The sequence below is a fragment of the Geotrypetes seraphini genome, chromosome 14 (genome assembly GCF_902459505.1).
Source record: "Geotrypetes seraphini chromosome 14, aGeoSer1.1, whole genome shotgun sequence".
Lineage (NCBI taxonomy): Eukaryota > Metazoa > Chordata > Amphibia > Gymnophiona > Dermophiidae > Geotrypetes > Geotrypetes seraphini.
In genome coordinates, this window is record NC_047097.1 from 63,900,989 (window position 1) to 63,919,740 (window position 18,752).

An 18,752-nucleotide genomic window follows, 5' to 3' on the forward strand; every position below is an offset into this window, starting at 1 on the left:
TGGCATTAAAGGGAAAGGGGATGGGACTTATACACCGGCCGTTTGCGGTCACCTATTCAAAGTGGTTTACATATACACAGGCACTTATTTTGTACCCGGGGCAATGGAGAATGACGTCCAGGGTCTCGAGGAGCAGCGCTGGGATTCAAACTCACATCCTCGGGGTGCCGAGGCAGCAAGCTCTGCCATTATTAACTGTACATTCACGTATTTAACAGGCTTTAGAAATGAGCTAATGGCCCGTGTCAATGGATAGCCAGACTTTGGCCTCCATGTAAAGGGTTACTGTTGTATGCTGTCGTTTACTCTTGTGTCCGTGAACTACAGTAATTTAGTGATACTGCTCACTGTCACATTTATCTTGGAAGACTGCAAAGACCTGCAAAGGGACCTAACGAGGCTGGAAGAGTGGGCAAAAAAGTGGCAAATGAGCTTAAACACAGAGAAATGCAAGGTCATGCATGTAGGGAAAAAGAACCCGATGTTCAGCTACAAAATGGGGGGGGGGATCATTGCTAGGGGTGAGCAACCTTGAAAGAGACCTGGGGGTGATGGTGGACACCACATTGAAAGCATCGGCACAGTGTGCGACGGCCTCAAAGAAAGCGAACGGAATGTTGGGTATCATTAAAAAGGGTATCACGATCAGGACGAAGGAAGTCATCATGTCGCTGTATCGCGCAATGGTGCGCCCGCATCTGGAGTACTGTGTCCAGTACTGGTCGCCGTACCTCAAGAAGGACACGGCAGTACTTGAAGGAGTCCAGAGAAGAGCAACTAAACTGATCAAAGGTATGGAAAACTTTTCATACGCTGGCAGGTTGAAAATGCTGGGGTTGTTCTCCCTGGAGAAGCGGAGACTTAGAGGAGACATGATAGAAACCTTCAAAGTCCTGAAGGGCATAGAGAAGGTAGACAGGGACAGATTCTTCAGACTGTGGGGAACCACAAGTACAAGGGGGCACTCGGAGAAATTGAGAGGGGACAGGTTTAGAACAAATGCGAGGAAGTTCTTTTTTACCCAGAGGGTGGTGGACACATGGAACGCGCTTCCAGAGGTTGTGATAGGCCAGAGCACGCTACAGGGGTTCAAGGAAGGTTTAGATAGATTCCTAAAGGATAAGGGGATTGAGGGGTACAGATAGAAGTAAAGGTAGGTTATAGGAATAATCAGGGACCACTTCACAGGTCATAGGCCTGATGGGCCGCCGCGGGAGCGGACCGCTGGGCGCGATGGACCTCTGGTCTGACCCAGTGGAGGCAACTTCTTATGTTCTTATGTTGTGTTGCTAAAGAGCGCTGCATTTCGACATGTAGCGCCTTCTTTCACAAGTGAAGCATTCACACTACTGTGGATAATAAAACTATCAGTGGTGAGGTGAAGGAAATCTTGGGGGTAGTATTTTCCCCCTGGGGCTTCCCCTGATAATCAAAGGAAAATTAAGGGGCCCTTTTAATAAGAGCAGTAAGCACTAATGTGTGCTTGCTGCCACCTAAAAATAGTGCTACTGACAGGCACTCAGGAGCCACATGCTAATAGCAGGCCTGATGCTTGCTAAAGAATACATAGGCCCCGATTCTCAAACCGACACCGATATCGGCGGCCGTCGATCATGTGTCAGCCACACATCAGCGCCGGTTTTAGAATCATGCCAATGTGAAAGAAAGGCGCCGGAAACGTAGGCCAGGGTTTTCCAGGCCTACATTTCCGGCGCCTATCTTCACGTGGATTGTAGGTTGGCCACACCTGCTTTGGCATTGGGCAACCTAAAGCGTCTGCCTAGGCGCAATTCTGTTGCCGATTTTCTAGTCGCTGGTATGTGCCTCAAATCTCAGTTAAAAATGCCATTTGAATGGACTTTTTAATGGAGGTGTGGGCACCTACCAGTGCCTAGAAAATCGGTACCGGTTTGAGAATCCAAGCCACAGTCTTTTTAGCACAGGGGGCGTGCTTGGGGGCAGAAAGTAGGCATGTCCTGCATGAATTGTTGAGCATGTGGGCATTAGCATGCACTGACTCATTAGCGTAGGATTAGCGCAGGAGCCCTTAAGGCAGGGGTAGGCAATTCCGGTCCTCGAGAGCCGGAGCCAGATCAGGTTTTCAGGATATCCACAATAAATATGCATAGATGGGCCGCCACGTGAGCGGGCTGCTGGGCATGATGGACCTCTGGTCTGACACGGCAGAGGCACTGCTCATGTTCTTATGCATCTCAAGGAGGCAGTGCATGCAAATCCATCTCATACATATTCATGGTGGAGATCCTGAAAACCTGACCTGGCTCCGGCTCTCGAGGACCGGAATTGCCTACCCCTGCCTTAAGGGGACATTTTTGTAAATGGCATTTAAAAAGATAGGTGTCTATCTCTTGTCAATCACACTTAGGTGTCTATTAATTAAAACTTAGGCACCTGTAATATAGGCCAGGATTTTAAAGGCCTACTTTATAGGCCTGAGCCTAGTGCCTAGTGGCGCCTAACTCCTTTTTGGCCCATAAACACACCTACTTTGGAATTAGATGCCGCTAGGTGCTATGCGATAGGCGCCTATGTTTTGTAGTTAAGAAATTAGGTACCTATCACCGAATTAATTTTTATTATTTCAAGGTATGGCCATCGTAGAGCAGCACTAAACCACTTTTTTTTAGTGCAGCTTAGTAAAAGGAGCTCCATAAGCATGCATTTTCTCCAATTATTGCACATGGGCAATATGCAAAATACTCTCTCCTAACTGGTGAGTCATGGACGTACAGCATTAGCAATGATTTGAACATTAACAGGTTTTACAAAGAGATTTGACTATACCTTCTACTTCTGGTGTTTCTTGGGGAACTTGAAGTGGAATGGCTGTCACAGTGGGCGGTGTAATATCCAGAGTAATGCTCTTGTCAGGCACTTCTAGAGCAGTGGATTCTATTTCTAGTTTCATCTCTTGGGGTTCACTAGTATAATGTGTTAATTCAGCTTCAGGAATTCTGCCATTGATAGCAATACCTGGTAGGGTAGCTTCAACTGAAACCTCTGTGACATGGTAACCTGAGGTTCCTGAAACATCACCACTGACTTCTGTGCTACCTTCAGGTGCTCTAGAAGGTTCTCTACTAATGAATGGGATGCCATATGGATCTCCACTGATTTCATGAACTGAAGAGGTTTCACCAATAATTATTCCAGAGGCAGAGGGCTCGCCACTTGTGAAGGTCATACCACCCAATTCCTGTGAAATGCTTCCATGTGTCACGGTCTCTACTAATTCTGAAGTTAGTATGGCAATTTCTGGGAGTCCAGATGATTCTCCACTAATTTCTGATAGTACTGAAGATTCTCCACTTAAATCAGTGACTCCAGAAATCTCCCTACTAACCTCTGGAATACCAGAAGGCTCTCCACTGATGTTGAGGATGCCTGATGATAGTTCATTAATATCCATATCTCCGGACAACTCTCCAGATGCTTCCCCAGAAGGAAGTCCACTGATTTCTAATATCCCAGATGGTCCTTCACCTGCTTCCTGTGGAATTGAAGTCTGTGTGTGAATTTCTTCCAAGATGGAATCCAAGAGAGAAACAGTAGGAATGGCAGATGTGAGGCCATTGACATCATTCATTTCTGTTGGAAAGCCACTAATATATTCAACTCCTGAATGTTCTCCACTGAAATCAAGTGCCCCACTAGTGAGAATGTCAACTGTTCCATTGGGGAGTCCACTTGTTTCTGAAATTCCAGAACTAATGTCATTGCTATCAATATGGCCTGAAGGTTGACCACTAATATCAACAATTCCAGATGCAATTCCAGAGATATCTTCTTCACCAGAAGGCAAGCCACTAAATTCCAAAGAGCCCTTACCTTCTTCTTCTTTACTAAAAGGTGGTGTAACTTCTTGCAAACTAATATTCATAAAGGTGATGTCAGAAGACTCACCATTTTCAAAAATGAGTCCAGAATGCAATCCACTGATGTCTGATACCCCAGAAGTTTCCCCACTAATTTCAATAATTCCAGAATATTCTCCACTGAAATCTACCCCAGTAACTTTTCTGCTAATGTCACTTGATCCTGATGGTAACCCACTAAAGTCATCTAAACCGGATGAAATACCACTAATATCAAATACTCCAGATGGTTCTCCACTGAGATCAAATACTCCAGAAGACTCTCCACTTATATAAGGTAATCCAGATGGTTTTCCACTCATTTCAAACCCTGAAAATAGCCCACTGATGTCCACGCCACCAGATGTTAATTCAGATGTTCCTTCAGCACCACTGAAGTCAATTATTCCCTTGCCTTCCTGTTCTTTTGCTGTTGTTGGTGTGATACCTTCCATCCAGGTAGTATCTACATGTGTTATAGGTGGGATGCCAGATGACAATCCACTAAGATCATCAAATCCAGATGATAGGCCACTAATGAACTCAAGTCCAGAAGCCTCTCCACTAATTTCAGTAATTCCAGAAGACAACCCACTGATGTCTGGAGTGCCACTAAATTCTATTTCTACAGAAGGGAATTCTCCCAAACCAGAAATTCCAGATATATCCCCTGATATGTCTTTATCTGCAGATGGCAAACCGCTGCCTTCAAGAATACAAGAAGACAATCCACTTATGTCCATTTCAACAGATGGTCGTCCGCTTTGTACACATTCACTAGACACTTCTCCAGAAGGAAGGCCATCACCACTCTGCTCTCCAGAAATTAAGTCCACCCCTGATGGCATTGCACTTTCTTCAATCCCTGATGATTCTCCACTGATTTGGTGAATCCCGCTTGTATCTCCAGAAACCTCCTCAGATGGTTCTCCACTGACTGGCGGTTCCCCAGAAGGCAATCCACTTTCCAGAACAGATGACTCTCCGCTTATGATTTCTGAGTCTACAATAACAGGAGGAACTGATGAAGAACTTACTGTATAAAAAACAAAGGAGAAGAACATATCAAAATAATTGATTCAAATATTTTTTTTAAACAGATGCAAATGTGTATAGTTATTTGGAACATTTCAAGTTGTAATCAAAGTGAAATAAGGGTATGGATGATATGCATTATGGAAAATAAAGAACACAAATCCCTTTGGAAATGTGGCAGTTCTGTTTTTGCAGCTCTACAGATGAGGTAAGAAGTGCCATGGCGGGCAAAGGAGGGCTTTAGAAAAGACAGAGACGGGCATGTCTTCGAATGTTGGAGGCACTGGAAGGGGTTGTGCTAAAGACCTGAATATTTTTAAATGGAAATTCTAAAATGTCTTTTAAAAAAAAAACATATCCACCCCCCCCCCCCTTTTATGAAGCTGCGTTAGGTTTTTTTAGCGCTGGTCACAGCGGTAAAAACTCCGACGCTAATAGAATTCCTATGAGTGTCGGATCTTTTACTGCCGCAGCTGGCGATAAAAAAGCCTAATGCAGCTTTGTAAAAAGGAGGAGGGGGAGGGTGATTTGTTGTTTAAATAAATGAAGTAACGTAAATGAGACCCAAAAGCTGTAATTTTATGAAGTATTTTTCACGTGTAAGCATGTGAAATTATACCACCAATTGCACACAGACAAAATCGTGTATATTTTGAGCTGAACAGTGCAATATACACATTTCCCGAGTACCTCTAGTTGAAGTTGTTGCTTTTACTAAACGGCGCTAGAGGTTTTTGGTGCGGGCTGGTGAGGGAAATGTTCCAATGAGCAAAGTAATTTTAGAGTGTAGGAGCATTTACCTCGCTGGTTTGCGCTAAAAACCTCCAGCGCTATTTTGTAAAAGGAGCACAAAGTGCATCGATTTTTCACTCCGTCAAGAATTACAAAGACTAGGGGGACACTCTATAAAGTTACAGGGGAATACTTTTAAAACCAATAGGAGGAAATATTTTTTCACTCAGAGAACGCGTTGCCAGAGGATGTGGTAAGAGTGGATAGCGTAACTGGTTTTAAGGAAGGTTTGGACAAGTTCCTTGAGGAAAAGTCCATAGTCTGCTATTGAGAAAGACATGGGGGAAGCCACTGCTTGCCCTGGATCGGTAGCATAGAATATTGCTACTCTTTGGGTTTTGGCCAGGTACTAGTGACCTGGATTGGCCACCGTGAGAACGGGCTACTGGGCTAGATGGATCACTTATCTGACCCAGTATGGCTATTCTTATGTTATTACGTGAGTCAAAGATAGGACATTTAAGCCATTATAACATCACTGATGAAGTTGGCTCTGAGGCACTGTGGACTGAGGCATTATGACATCACAATCTCAGCTCTGGAATGTTGCTACTCCTTGGGTTTTAGCCAAGTACTAGGGACCTGGATTGGCCACTGTGAGAACGGGCTACTGGGCTTGATGGACCATTGGTCTGACCCAGTATGGCTATTCTTATGTTCTTACCAATTATAGGATCATTAAGCCATGGTAACATCCCTGATGAGGTTGGCTCTGAGGCATTATGACATCACAATCTCAGCTCTGGAATGTTGCTGTCATTGGGGTTCCAGAATCTTGCAATTCTTTGAGATGCTGGAATGTTGCTACTCCTTGGGTTTTGGCCAGGTACTAGTGACCTGGATTGGCCACCGTGAGAACGGCTTGATAGACCATTGGTCTGACCCAGTAAGGCTATTCTTATAAGTGATTTAGCCTGCGCTAACCACATTACTGCACACTAACAATTAGCACACGCTAAACGCTAAGATACTCATCGTATGCCTATGGTCCTCTTAGCATTTAGCACGCACTAAATCGTTTAGCGCCCGTTGATGGATTCCGCTCTAATTTTGCATTCTGTAAAGGTTTTTCCACATAGAGTGCCCTTTACAGAATGCCATCTTTGTACAGATCATCCCGGTGCTTCGCTTTGGATGTCACTTACTGAATTTCCTCCCCTTTTTGTTCTGGGCAACTTTTATCCACTTGCAGGACACCCACCTGGAGGCTCAGACACGTCAGTTGGAAGAACAGTCACTTCTCTTATCCAGAAATCTGTTTGATTTTCAAGGGCAGTGGTAAGTTCCATCTCCACAGTTGTCTCTTCCCTAGAGGGCAGGCCTTCCACATCTGGGTAAACCTGGGTCACCAAATGATCTTCAGACGACTCAGTGACTTCCACCTCTTCCAGAGATGGCAGAGCTGGAACAGTAAATAAATAAGAACCGTTTATTTTCCGTATAATTCTACAGTCTACCTTATAGAGGGTAATTCTATAAAAGGATGCCTACGAGAAGAGAATAAACAAGCTATTCAAAGCCTATTCTAAAAAGAAAAGTAGGTGTCTACTCATATAGAAAACTAGTGTAACTGGCTGAAACATATGTGCATTTAGGTGTAACTAGGGTTACCAGATTTTACTGTTGTAAAATCCAGACACACTATTAGAGCTACCTACAACGCCACAAATTGACACTGTAGATCAAGGCCGAACAAGTGCGAGGAAATACCGTGAAGCATACAATTACGATTCAGTATTACATAAAGTTGTGAATAATATTAAAATAATACGGAATATATTTTAAACACAATTTTAATTGATGCATTTGAAATCTATCAACACCCTGTGGGGGTTTTCTTTTTGCGAATTCTCATTGGAAAATTAGGCCAATTGGCGCAATTACACACAATCCTTCCGCGGGCCAGATAAAATCATATCGTGGGCCAGATGTGGCCCGCGGGCCATACTTTGGAGACCCCTGGACTAAACCTTTGAAGATATAGTTAACTGTTCTGTATTAGCAGATAACATGCATTAAAGACTCCCTTGTTATCTTCAAGGCTCATTCTCTGCTCCATCCCTTCCTTGTTAGGCTTTTAACATAGCCGTTTAACATGTGTTGTTAATGTGCTGAGTTAAAACTCACATCAAACATCTAAAATGTTTTATAAACTAGCTAATAAGTTTATTGCTTGCGAAATCCCAAATCTCTTAATGTCCAATTTGCACATGAAACGAGGACATCATGCACCTAATATTAACTTACGTGCACATAGTGTGGTGTCAACGTGTGATGCAGACTTTGCAAAATGTTGTGCCTTTTAGTTTATCAGTCTCTAGGTGTGGGCAAAGCTCCTTGCCCCAGTTCCAATCCAGGTTGGGATCTATGAATATCTGGCTTGAATGTACTTGGACAATCAGAGGCAGAGTCTGACTTATTCACATCTGAAGCTCTAGGCAAATCTTGAGCTGTGCACCTTCCCTGCTCTCTGCATAGTCCGGTATCTCCCCTTTCCTTCCTACTCCTCCAGGTGCCCAGAATTTCCACTTCCTTTTCCTTACCCCCCTCCACCAACTGACCAGCACCTCTCCCTCCTCTCCCTTAACCACCCCATATATCCATCATCTCCCTATCTCCGCCCCCCCTGCATCTGTGCCCAGCATCTCTCCTACATTGCCCCTGCTTTCGCTATCGCTTTCACCTCCTCCGCTGCCATCACCCTACCTCCCTTCCTCTGCCTAGCTACCTTGAAGTCCTAAAAGTGGCCTGAGGGTGCACCTGCAATCAGTAGGCCTTGTGACAACCATTGCATGCCACTCTATAGGGCTTCAGGGCAGTCAGGCAGAGGAAAAGTTGCAGCAGCAAGAATGGAAGAGGAGCAGTGGCACTGACTCCCCCCTTCCCCCAACACATACCCTGCCACCCTCATAACAGGGCCAGACATGTTCAAATTAACTTGTTTACATTATTTATATACTACTTGTAACCTAAGTGGTGTACTTTCAGGTGCTCGAAGCATTTTTTCCTATCTGTCCTGGGGGGCAATGAGGGATTAAGTGACTTGCCCAGGGTCACAAGGAGCAGCATGGGATTTGAACCCAGAACCTCAGGGTGCTGAGGCTGTGGTGCTAACCACTGCGCCATACACTCCCCTGAAATTCAGTTTTCTTCTTAAGGGGGCAATTTCACCTGATTTAAAATGGCAACGGCAGCTCAAAATTCTCCTTTCTTTAACCAGGTCACTTGGCAACTCTTGACCTTTAAATATGCTGAACAGAAGTGAACATTTGTGAACATCGAAGTCTGTAGGAATCATTTCAAAATGACCCACACCAGATGACCGCAGGGGTTCAAGCTGACATGTACAACCAGATCAATGGTCTCCAACTCAAACCCTTTGCAGGGCCACATTTTGGATTTGTAGGTACTTGGAGGGCCGCAGAAAAATAAATAACAATTTTGCATAAGGTAAAAAAAAACTCTTTACAGTTTATAAATCCCCACCCCGGTATAACTCCTGTTGCAGCTCGGGTGAATCGATCCAAGATGGCGATCTGAGACAGGACGCGCTGAGCTGCCTGTCCCAGGATTGTGCTTTTTCAATCTCCTTAACGGTAATCACTTACCGCCATGCCGAAGAGACGGGGCCGGAGTGCCGCTTCTGCCTCGCGGCGTCCTGGAGCCCCGGGTCTCGGGAATATTCAAGATTTACTGCGGCGCATGCAGGAGGTCGCAGCGACGTCGGATGGCGGCCCGCGGACAACACAGGGAGGCGAAACCATCGTGGATGCTCCTGGGCCCGACACCACACTGAGCCCCCCGCAACCCCAGACGACCAGCTCTCCCAGGGGCGGGGAAACCCCGGATTCACTGGTTTTCTCCTCTCCAGAGGCAAGGGAAGATTCACTGGAGAGCTTGGAGGCTGGGGCCCACTTTTCCAGGGCCCCTATGGAGATATCTGGGGGAATATCATCTCAACATGAGGGGGAAGGGCTGAAGACATCCCCCGAAGGACTTCAGAATGGTGAGCACTCTACATTTACACAAATTTCAACTGAATTGATTAAACCTGCAGAAGTGACTTTAGACTCTATCTGGGACTTAATGGCTGGTTTTGTTAAAAATATTACTCCTACACTTCAACAAATTGAAGGGAAAATTAAGGAACATGATAAGGAATTGAAGGATTTAAGAAAAGAAACGAATACTTCTAACTCATCCGTTCAAAAAATAGAAAAAGAAATATTAGCCTAAGGAAGAAGACTGAAATGCTTGAGAATAATTCACGCAGTAATAATTTAAGGTTAATTAACGTTGCAAGACTTGAGTTAGTAACACCTAGAGATATGCTTAAGAGATATCTAGTAGAGAACTTAGAGATACCCGAAGATTCATTACCACCATTTTCACGGGTTTATTATTTGCCTGATAAAGAACAAAATCAACAACCAAAAGAAAAATCTTCAGATCAAGAACCCTTAAATATATCACAGATTTTAGAAACATCTGAGAAGGATTTAGCATCACCAGCCACCATGATTATTACTTTAGCTTTGCCAATTGATAAAACTTTTCTTTAAAAATAGACAAAAAAGCTTTCTTGGTTATAAAATACAAATGTTCCCAGATTTGGCACGGGAGACGCAAAGGCGCCGCCGTGAATTTCTTCTTTTGAAACCTGGGGTTTTATCTTTGGGGGCAACCTTTTATTTGAGACATCCGTGTAAATGTATTGTATATCACCGTACTCTTAAATATGTGTTTTTTGAACCATCACAAATGACAAATTTCGTGGCTATGTCTCGCCTGAATGTTAACAATCTTTGAGCCCTATATTTAGGATATTGTGACCCTATCTCAGTGCTATAGTTCTCAGTTTCTTTTATAATTTTCTTTCTAGATAATTTCACCAATTTTCTATAATTCTTGGATCCTAATTGTGGACTTGAGCATAAATAGTATATTTGTTTAATTTAAGATTTATATTACTTTGTATTTGATATCTATCCTATTCTTGCTTTCTGTACAAGTGTAATACTTGAAATTTAAGTTGAAAACAATAAATAAATTATAATATAAATCCCCACCTCCCCACACAAAAGGGGGGTTCCCCCCTTCTTTGCAGTGTCCTCCAGCTTCTCCCCTGGCCTCCTGATCTTAATTTCAGCTAATTACCACAGCCTGCAGAGAAGATCACTGGTGCTGTAGCATTCCTTTCAGGCTGCCATCGGCCTCTGCAGCACGTTCCCTCTGCCATGGTCCTTCCCTTCCTCTGACGTTAGGGGCAGGATCGCGGCAGAGGGAACGTGCTGCTGAGGATGACGGCAACCCACAAGGACTGCTACAGCACCGGCGATCCTCTCTGTAAGCTGCGGTAGTTATTTGAAGGTAAGAGTGGGAGACCAGTGGGGAAGCCGAAGGAAGCTGCAAAGAGCTGGCAGCACTAGTACAGACAACGGGCCGCAAAATAGGATCTGGTGGGCCGCATGTGGCCCCCGGGCTACGAGTTTGAGACCACTGGTTCAGATGGAGTTTGGAACTCAATCACCGCTGGCCAGCACAAATTTGACAACTTCTATGAGACAAAGCAACATTACTACATAGAATACAGTTGAATGAATGTTTGGAAAAGGATTAGGATTACGCTAGCTGATCTCTGGAAGTGTAATGAGAAATACAGTGGTACCTCGGTTTACGAGTGCACCGGTTTGCGAGTGTTTTGCAAGACGAGCAAAACATTTGCAAAATCGGTGCCTCGGAAACCGAGCATGGCTCGATTTACGAGCACACCCCCCCCCCCGCAATCCGGCACCCCCCCTGCGATCTGGCACCCCCCCTGTCTCAAACCAGCACCCCCGCCACGATCCGACACCCCCCCCGACACGATTGGGCACCCCCCCCGCCGCTTCTTACCCTCATCTGGGCACTCTTGAAAATTGGCTTCCTTTTCTGCTGGGCCTTGAGCATCTGAGCATGCTCAAGGCCCAGCAGAGGAGGAAGCCGATTTTCAAGAGTGCCCAGAGGAGGGTAAGAAGCGGCGGGGGGGTGCCCAATCGTGTCGGGGGGATGTCGGATCGTGTCGGGGGGGGTGCCCAATCGTGTCGGGGGAGGGGTCGGATCGTGGCGGGGGGTGCCGGTTCGAGACAAGGGGGGTGCCGGATCGCAGGGGGGGGGTGCCTGATCACGGGGGGAGCCTTCGAGGGGAGCAATGCTGGTTCTCGGGGGGGGGGGGGGAACGCATCAAAGCGAGTTTCCATTATTTCCTATGGGGAAACTCGCTTTGATAAACGAGCATTTTGGATTACGAGCATGCTCCTGGAACAGATTATGCTCGTAATCCAAGGTACCACTGTATATTAATTAAACAGGTTCTGGTGGCGAGATCCTCACATTTTGCCGTTGTCTTCACCTCACTGAAAGGTTAAAAAAAACCAACAATCTCATTGTTTATTTTGATGTCGCATTAATACCGTTACAAAACTAGACTGAACAATATCACGGTGACAACTGAGAAGTGGCTTTTAGTTTAAGTAATGGGAATGAGAGTGAGAGGGGATAGACGTCGGGAACATTTAAGGAAATATTTCTTCACGGAAAGGGTGGTGGATGAATGGATGCAGCAGAGGCGAATTCAAGAAGTTATGGGACAAGCACAGAGGAAGGCGAGGAAGGGACTGAAGAGCCGAGAAGAAGGTGTAGATGAGTAGATTCCAGATGGATGTGGCGAATGCCCCTTCTATGCTCTCATGCTCTGAGGTTCTGTCTGTGTTAAGTTTTTTGACAGCCCTACCCTATAACACACAGATATCGAATGGAAATGAATGATTGCAGCTCTTTGCTGAGAAGTAATGTGGTAAGTAGCATTGGCCTTCTCTATGCCGCGTTGGTGACAGGAATGACTACGCTTAAATTGAAATATATCTTTTTTTTTTAAAAACCTGGTGTTTAGCTCAGCACACTTACCTATGAAACAGAAGACATTGTACCGTGACAGATAATCGGGATACCCTGTTTGGTTGGAATGGGCGTAGACGGTTTTCACTCCAGGAGTATCTCCTCCACAGTCGGGGCTTGGGGTCACGATGGGGTAACGTACGCTGCCATCAACAAGCCAGCCGGGTTGACATTTGTCTAGGCCAGTTTTCCAGGCAGCATACAACTGCCCCGTCGAAGCAAGGGTTGCATTTTGACTCTGACAATATTCACGAGCTTCTCGGAAGGTGAACAGATAGGATTGGCTTGCGTAGAACACCTTTCCTGGAAAACAAGAAAGCCTTGGATAAATTGTTCTGTTTACATTACATTACATTACATTAGTGATTTCTATTCCGCTTGTGCCTTGCGATTCTAAGCGGATTACAAATTAGAAGTCTGGACATTTCCAGGAGCGTTACAGTACAAAGTAGTAAGTTACAATTGATAGTCTGGTCATTTCCAGGAGAATTATAAAGTAAAGAGAAGTATATAATAGGTTCCTGTGTTGAATAATAGTACAATCGGGATAAAGTAGTGAGAAGTACAATGTTGAAGGTGTTACTGTGGTAGTGGTGGTGGTGTTCATGAGAGTATTTTCTAGTGCTATAGAGAGGTTAAAATGATGGGAAGTGTTTTTTGAAGAGATGAGTTTTGATTTCTTTTTGGAATATTTTAATGTCTGTTGTTTTGATCAGTAGATTGGAGATGGTAGTGTCTATCTTCGCTGCCTGTGTCGCTAGAAGACTGTCGTATGGTTTCTTGCGTCGGGTACCATTAAGAGGGGGGTAGTTGAATAGGCTCTGAGTTCTCCTTATTCTGGGTGAGAGGTTACGGTATAGTCGGTTGTTTAGGTAGCTGGGTGCTGTTCCATGGGTTACTTTATATAGTAGACAGTAGAATTTGAACTGGGATCTTGCTTTTATCGGTAGCCAGTGTGAGTCTAGGTATGCATTGGTGATGTGGTCATATTTGCCGAGGGAGTAGATGAGTCTGAGGGCCGTAATCCATAAGGAGCCAAACAGTTACCTTCTGCTTGTGTAGATAGTCTCCCAAGTTGCCCATGGTCTTGTTGATGCCATGGTGCCCTGAGCCTCCATCAACAACTATGCAAGACTTTTCTACATTTTTAACTCTGTGCTTCATCCCAGTCTTAGGCACCGGTAAGCGTTGAAAGCTTAGGCGCACTGCCATGTAGGCCAGGGTTTTCTTGGCCTAAACGAGTGTGCCTAAGTTAGGTGCCTACCGGTGTCTAAGTCAAACCACACCTAAAATCCTTCCCGAATCTGTCCCTAACCATGCCTGGTAGGCATTTCGGTATAGATGCCTATCTCAAAGCGTTAGGTGCCTACCAAATTAAGCGCCTACCAGCTAATTAATTTCTAAATTATTTTTAATGGCGTTTTCATTTATAATAATAATAATAATAACAGTTTATATACCGCAATACCGTTAAGTTCTATGCGGTTTACAATAGATTAAGCGAGGTACAAATTGATTGAATTTAAGAGGGGGGAAGAGGAGAGTTAATAGGACCGGAAATGCGTTGTTGAGGAGAAAGAGATTAATCAGCACCGATTAAGCCAATTAACAAAAGTTAGGCGCCTAGATTGGCTAGATACGCCGATCTAGATGCGTAACTTCAGGCGCCATTTATAGAATCTGTGCCTATGTCACCAGGGGCCCCCAAAAAACGCTGACCTTGCTGGCTGAATATTAACCCCCCTAACTTTTTAAAGTTAGGAGCATAGACATTTGAATGTGGGCCTTTTGGTGGTAATTTTTTAACAGGTCGCACGGACTGAGGGCCTACCTCCGCCGGCATCTCCATAAACGGCGCCAGCCGCGGGTCACTCACGTATAGGGGCCGTTAAGAGAATCACGGCTTACGTCTAGCATAGGCGCTGGAAATGTAGGCCAGGCTTTTGCAGGCCTACGTCACCTGCGCCTGTGTTTAAGGAGAATCGCGTCTACAGAGACGCCTAGCAGCCGCCTAAGGTCCTTTCCAGCAGACGTTTCATTGAGCCCTCCCGGAGCCATGGAATTAAGTCTAAACATCCATCTTAATTCCCGCAGATTCAATCTGCGTTCTGTGATCATCTTTGCATAACGCCAATAAAAGTACACGTTAATTGTGTTTCATGCATTGCTTTTCATCTAATATAATAAAACCCTAAGCCGCGCAGGCGCACTCCCATCTGCGTGCTCCCGTTTTCCGTGCGCTGTAGGGCACCGCAGGTAGGAGTGCGCATGCGCGCGAATCTCTCTCTCTCTTTCTCTCTTCCCCCGAGGCGGATGTCGGCCGCGGCGGCTGTCGGCAGCTGCAGACCGCGGCGGCTGTCGGCGGATGCAGGCCGTGGCGGCTGTTGGCTGCCGACAACTGCAGGCCGCCGCGGCTGTCGGCAGCTGCAGGCCGAGGCGGGCGAGCACGGAACACGGAGCCACCAGCAGCGGGTGGCGGTCAGCCCGAGAAACCTCTGACCTACAGGCCGGGCCAAAGTTTCTTTTTAACTTAAAAGACACCTATGGGGAGTTTTAATGGATAGCCAGTCAGTAAAAGTAGAAAGGAGATAGGAAGAAAGACACAGGGACAGGGGCAGGGAGAGAGACAGAAAGACAAAGGGGGCCAGGGAGGGAGAGAGACAGAAAGAAAAAGACAGAGGTAGGGAGAGAAACAGAAAGAAAGACAGACATATATTCTAGCACCAGCGGGAGGAAGGGAGACAGAAAGAAAAGAAGAAAGACACAGGGACAGGGAGAGATACAGAAAGACAGACAGACAAAGGGGGCCAGGGAGAGAGACAGACAGAAAGAAAGACAGCGGGACAGAGAGAGAGACAGAAATAAAGACAAACAGACATATATTCTAGCACCCGTTAATGTAACGGGCTAAAATACTAGTGACTGTATAAGAATGAAAGGTGAAGATAAATAGGTAAATTGCAAAATTTGGCTATCCTGGTTACAAAAACAAAGTTTTATGGAAACAACAGGCATTTTCTATACTCTTTAGGCATGAGCATAATGGGAATTAGACTTACTGCCCAGGAACAAAAATCGTGTTACATAGTTATAGGCCATTATGTTGACCGTGGGGATGTAAGAAAGGAGAACCAATGCTTGTTTTTCTGCTTTCTCTCCCAGGTGTGATGTCTTTCACTCTCTCTAGGGCAATATGCCAGAGTGTGTGTAAGAAATTCTAAAGCTGGCCTTGGAAAGCTTGGGTAATGGCTTTTCATAACTTTGTTGTTTTTTTTTTTCTATGCATTTTTTTACATGCTCTAAAAGATAAAATTATATCTGCAGATGAGTTTGCATCAACTGGATTTCTTCACTATTTATGGAAAAAGGACCAGATTGCCATTTTTGTTGCTCTGTGGTTTCCAAGTAGTACCATGTATGGAAACATAGAAACATGATGGCAACCTCTGGTGGGGTGGGGGGGAGGAGGGAGGAGACTGATTGGGTTGTGTGTTTGTGGTGCGTCTGTTTGTATGGATGGCTGGTGTTGTGTGGAGTGCCTGGACTTTCCCCTCTTGGGGATTCAAAATAATGATGAAAATTCAAGGGGTCAGTTGGGTGACCTGGGGTGAAATTTTTGTCTCCTCTCCCCATATAGGGGTGTCTGGGGCCCTCTGCCTTGCGGTACTCTTGGTAGTTCGGAAGACATTCTTTTCTTGCCCCTGTGTAACAGCTATTTCCTCTCTTTAGCTTGCTGTGAGGGGCTGGTTTTCCCTTTTTTGCTCTCTGTACCATCCATGTAATTATCTGTGGAGAGTGTATTTTTCTTGTACTTATCTTGTACTTTTGCTGCTTCTTTGTATTTGAGCTTTTGGTATCTCTGTTGTTCCTGTTGCCCTGTTTTACCCTTTCTAATAAAAATGATTTAAAAAATAAATGATGGCAGATAAAGGCCAATTGGCCCATCTAGTCTGTCCATCCGCAGTAACCATTATCTCTTTCTCGCTGCGAGAGATCCCACATGCCTATCCTTAGGCCCTCTTCCGAAATGACTGCAGAAATCTCTATTAATAATATCATGTCAGTGATTGTGCTTTTCTATATGATGAAACATTGGCATATACATCAGGCACTTATACAAGCCTTGAGTCAGCTGCAGAGTTGGGCAGTACCATGAGGTTGGTTTGAAACGTTTGGTGAAAATGCATGTTAAACCACGTAGTCTCCACTGAAGGCTATACACGTAACCCAGTGACTTTCCAGGTTTTTAAAAAAATAAGCTATTTTTCCTACGATATGAAAAAACTATGGCCCCCTTTTACTTAACCGCGCTAGCGGTTTTTAATGCGGGAGCCGCACTAAATGTCCCGCGCTGCTCCTGATGCTCATAGAGTTCCTATGAGCATCGGAAGAAGCGCGCAGCATTCAGCGCAGTTCCCGGCGCTAAAAACCGCTAGCGCATTTTAGTAAAAGGCGGCCTATGTTCTGAACCGGCATTTAAATGTCTGGGCTTCTCTAGATGTTTAAAGGCTGCCAAAATGTTCCTAAAATAAGAACCTTAATATAGACTAACTGGATTGGCCGCTGTTGGAAACAGGATACTGGTCTCGATGGACTTATTGTCGGTCTGAGTATAGCAATGCTTATGATCATAATCTGATCTGATTGGTCTGAAAACAATTCATTATAGCAAGTTACAAACTTAAAAACATCTCATTGTGCAACAACAATTATTCTACTAATTATAGCATCACATCCATAGGATCCGCCCCCAAATATAATAATCATCTAATTGCAATCCTCATTATCAAATCCACTCATTAACTACATAAAAGACCTCAAGGAACAGCTATTACCCCTAACATTCTGACTCTCCTTACTCAGGATACCCATGATGAATATGCATGAGGCAGATTTACATACAATAGAGGAGGCACCTGCAAATCTATGCCATGCTAGGTGTAGCTAATGCGTCCTGGCTAGGTGTGGACTAGTTAGGTGTGTCCTGAGGACTAGGTTGAGATTAGGGTTATTAGATGTCTGGATTTCTCCGGACATGTCCTCTTTTTCGAGGGCATGTCCGGGTTCCGGAAGGCTTTTCAAAACCCAGCACTTTGTCCGGGTTTTGAAAAGCGGTGTCGGGCAGGGAGGAAGTCCGCGCATGCTCGACAAGACAGGCAGTGGAGGGGGGAGGGGCTAGGGAAGGCTTGGGGGTGGGATTAGGATGGGCCTGGGGGGCGTGGCTTGGGGCAGGATTTTCCGAAAGGAAAATCTGGCAACCCTAGTTGAGATGCCCTGTATTAAACCCGGTGGTGTAGTATAACGGGGGTGGGGGTGGGGGCGGGTGCCATGTTGGTGGGGGCACCGGCACCCCTCCTCTTCTCCCCCTCCCTCCTCCTCTTCCCACTCCTTCCCTCGCCACACACGCGCCCCCGTCCCTTCCCCCATCCTGCTAGTTCACCGCCGTGAGCAACAATTTCAACATGTTCCTCATGACTGCGTCAGTTCTCCCGCTGACATCACTTCCTGGTGCCACGTTGAAGGTCTTGCTCGCGGCGGTGAACAGCTAGAGGGGTGGGGGAAGGGAGCGTGCATGGCAGGGGAGATCGGGGAAGGAGTGGGGGTGTGTGGAGATGAGGGAAGGGGAGGGGCGCCTCTTACCCTTCCTACGCCGCTGATTAAACCAAAGGGGTTTTTGGGGATTTTTTTTAATGCTTGAATCTCTTTTTTTTTTTTTTCCTCATTTTCCTTCTGCTGGCGATGTCAATTTGTGTCAAAGGCAGTGAGGGTGCAGCATCTGGTTCTTCGGATACGACATGGATGTAAACTAAACTAAACCTTAAGTTTGTATAGCGCATCATCTCCATAAAGATAAAGCTCGGCACGGTTTACAGGTAAATTCAATAAATGAGGGAAGAACATAATAAGAAATTAGAGGTTATGAAGAGGATAGCTAGCTTTACATTTTCAATAGATAGCTTTACATTTTGGAGAAAAGCCAGGTTTTCAGATGCTTTCGGAATAATTGGAATGAGCCTAGGTTAAGCAGCGGGGCAGGGAGGTTGTTCCAAAGAAAAGGGATTTCCCTAATTTATCTGCATACATGACGCCTTTTAACAAGGGGAAAGATAGTTT

General features: G+C 45.3%; 1 protein-coding gene across 3 annotated transcripts in view; it reads right to left on the minus strand.

The window, feature by feature from the left end:
• Positions 1-18,752, minus strand: part of ACAN (aggrecan) — a 92,891-nt gene that overhangs the window by 39,659 nt on the left and 34,480 nt on the right. For 2 of the 3 annotated variants that reach the window (XM_033921131.1, XM_033921129.1), the window contains exons 10-12: positions 12,648-12,941; positions 6,904-7,104; positions 2,806-4,911 (exon numbers count right to left, since the gene is read on the minus strand). In XM_033921131.1, the coding sequence (XP_033777022.1) occupies positions 2,806-4,911; positions 6,904-7,104; positions 12,648-12,941 (2,601 nt within the window). The remainder of the gene's footprint in view (positions 1-2,805; positions 4,912-6,903; positions 7,105-12,647; positions 12,942-18,752) is intronic. The other variant, XM_033921130.1, reaches the window with a different exon arrangement.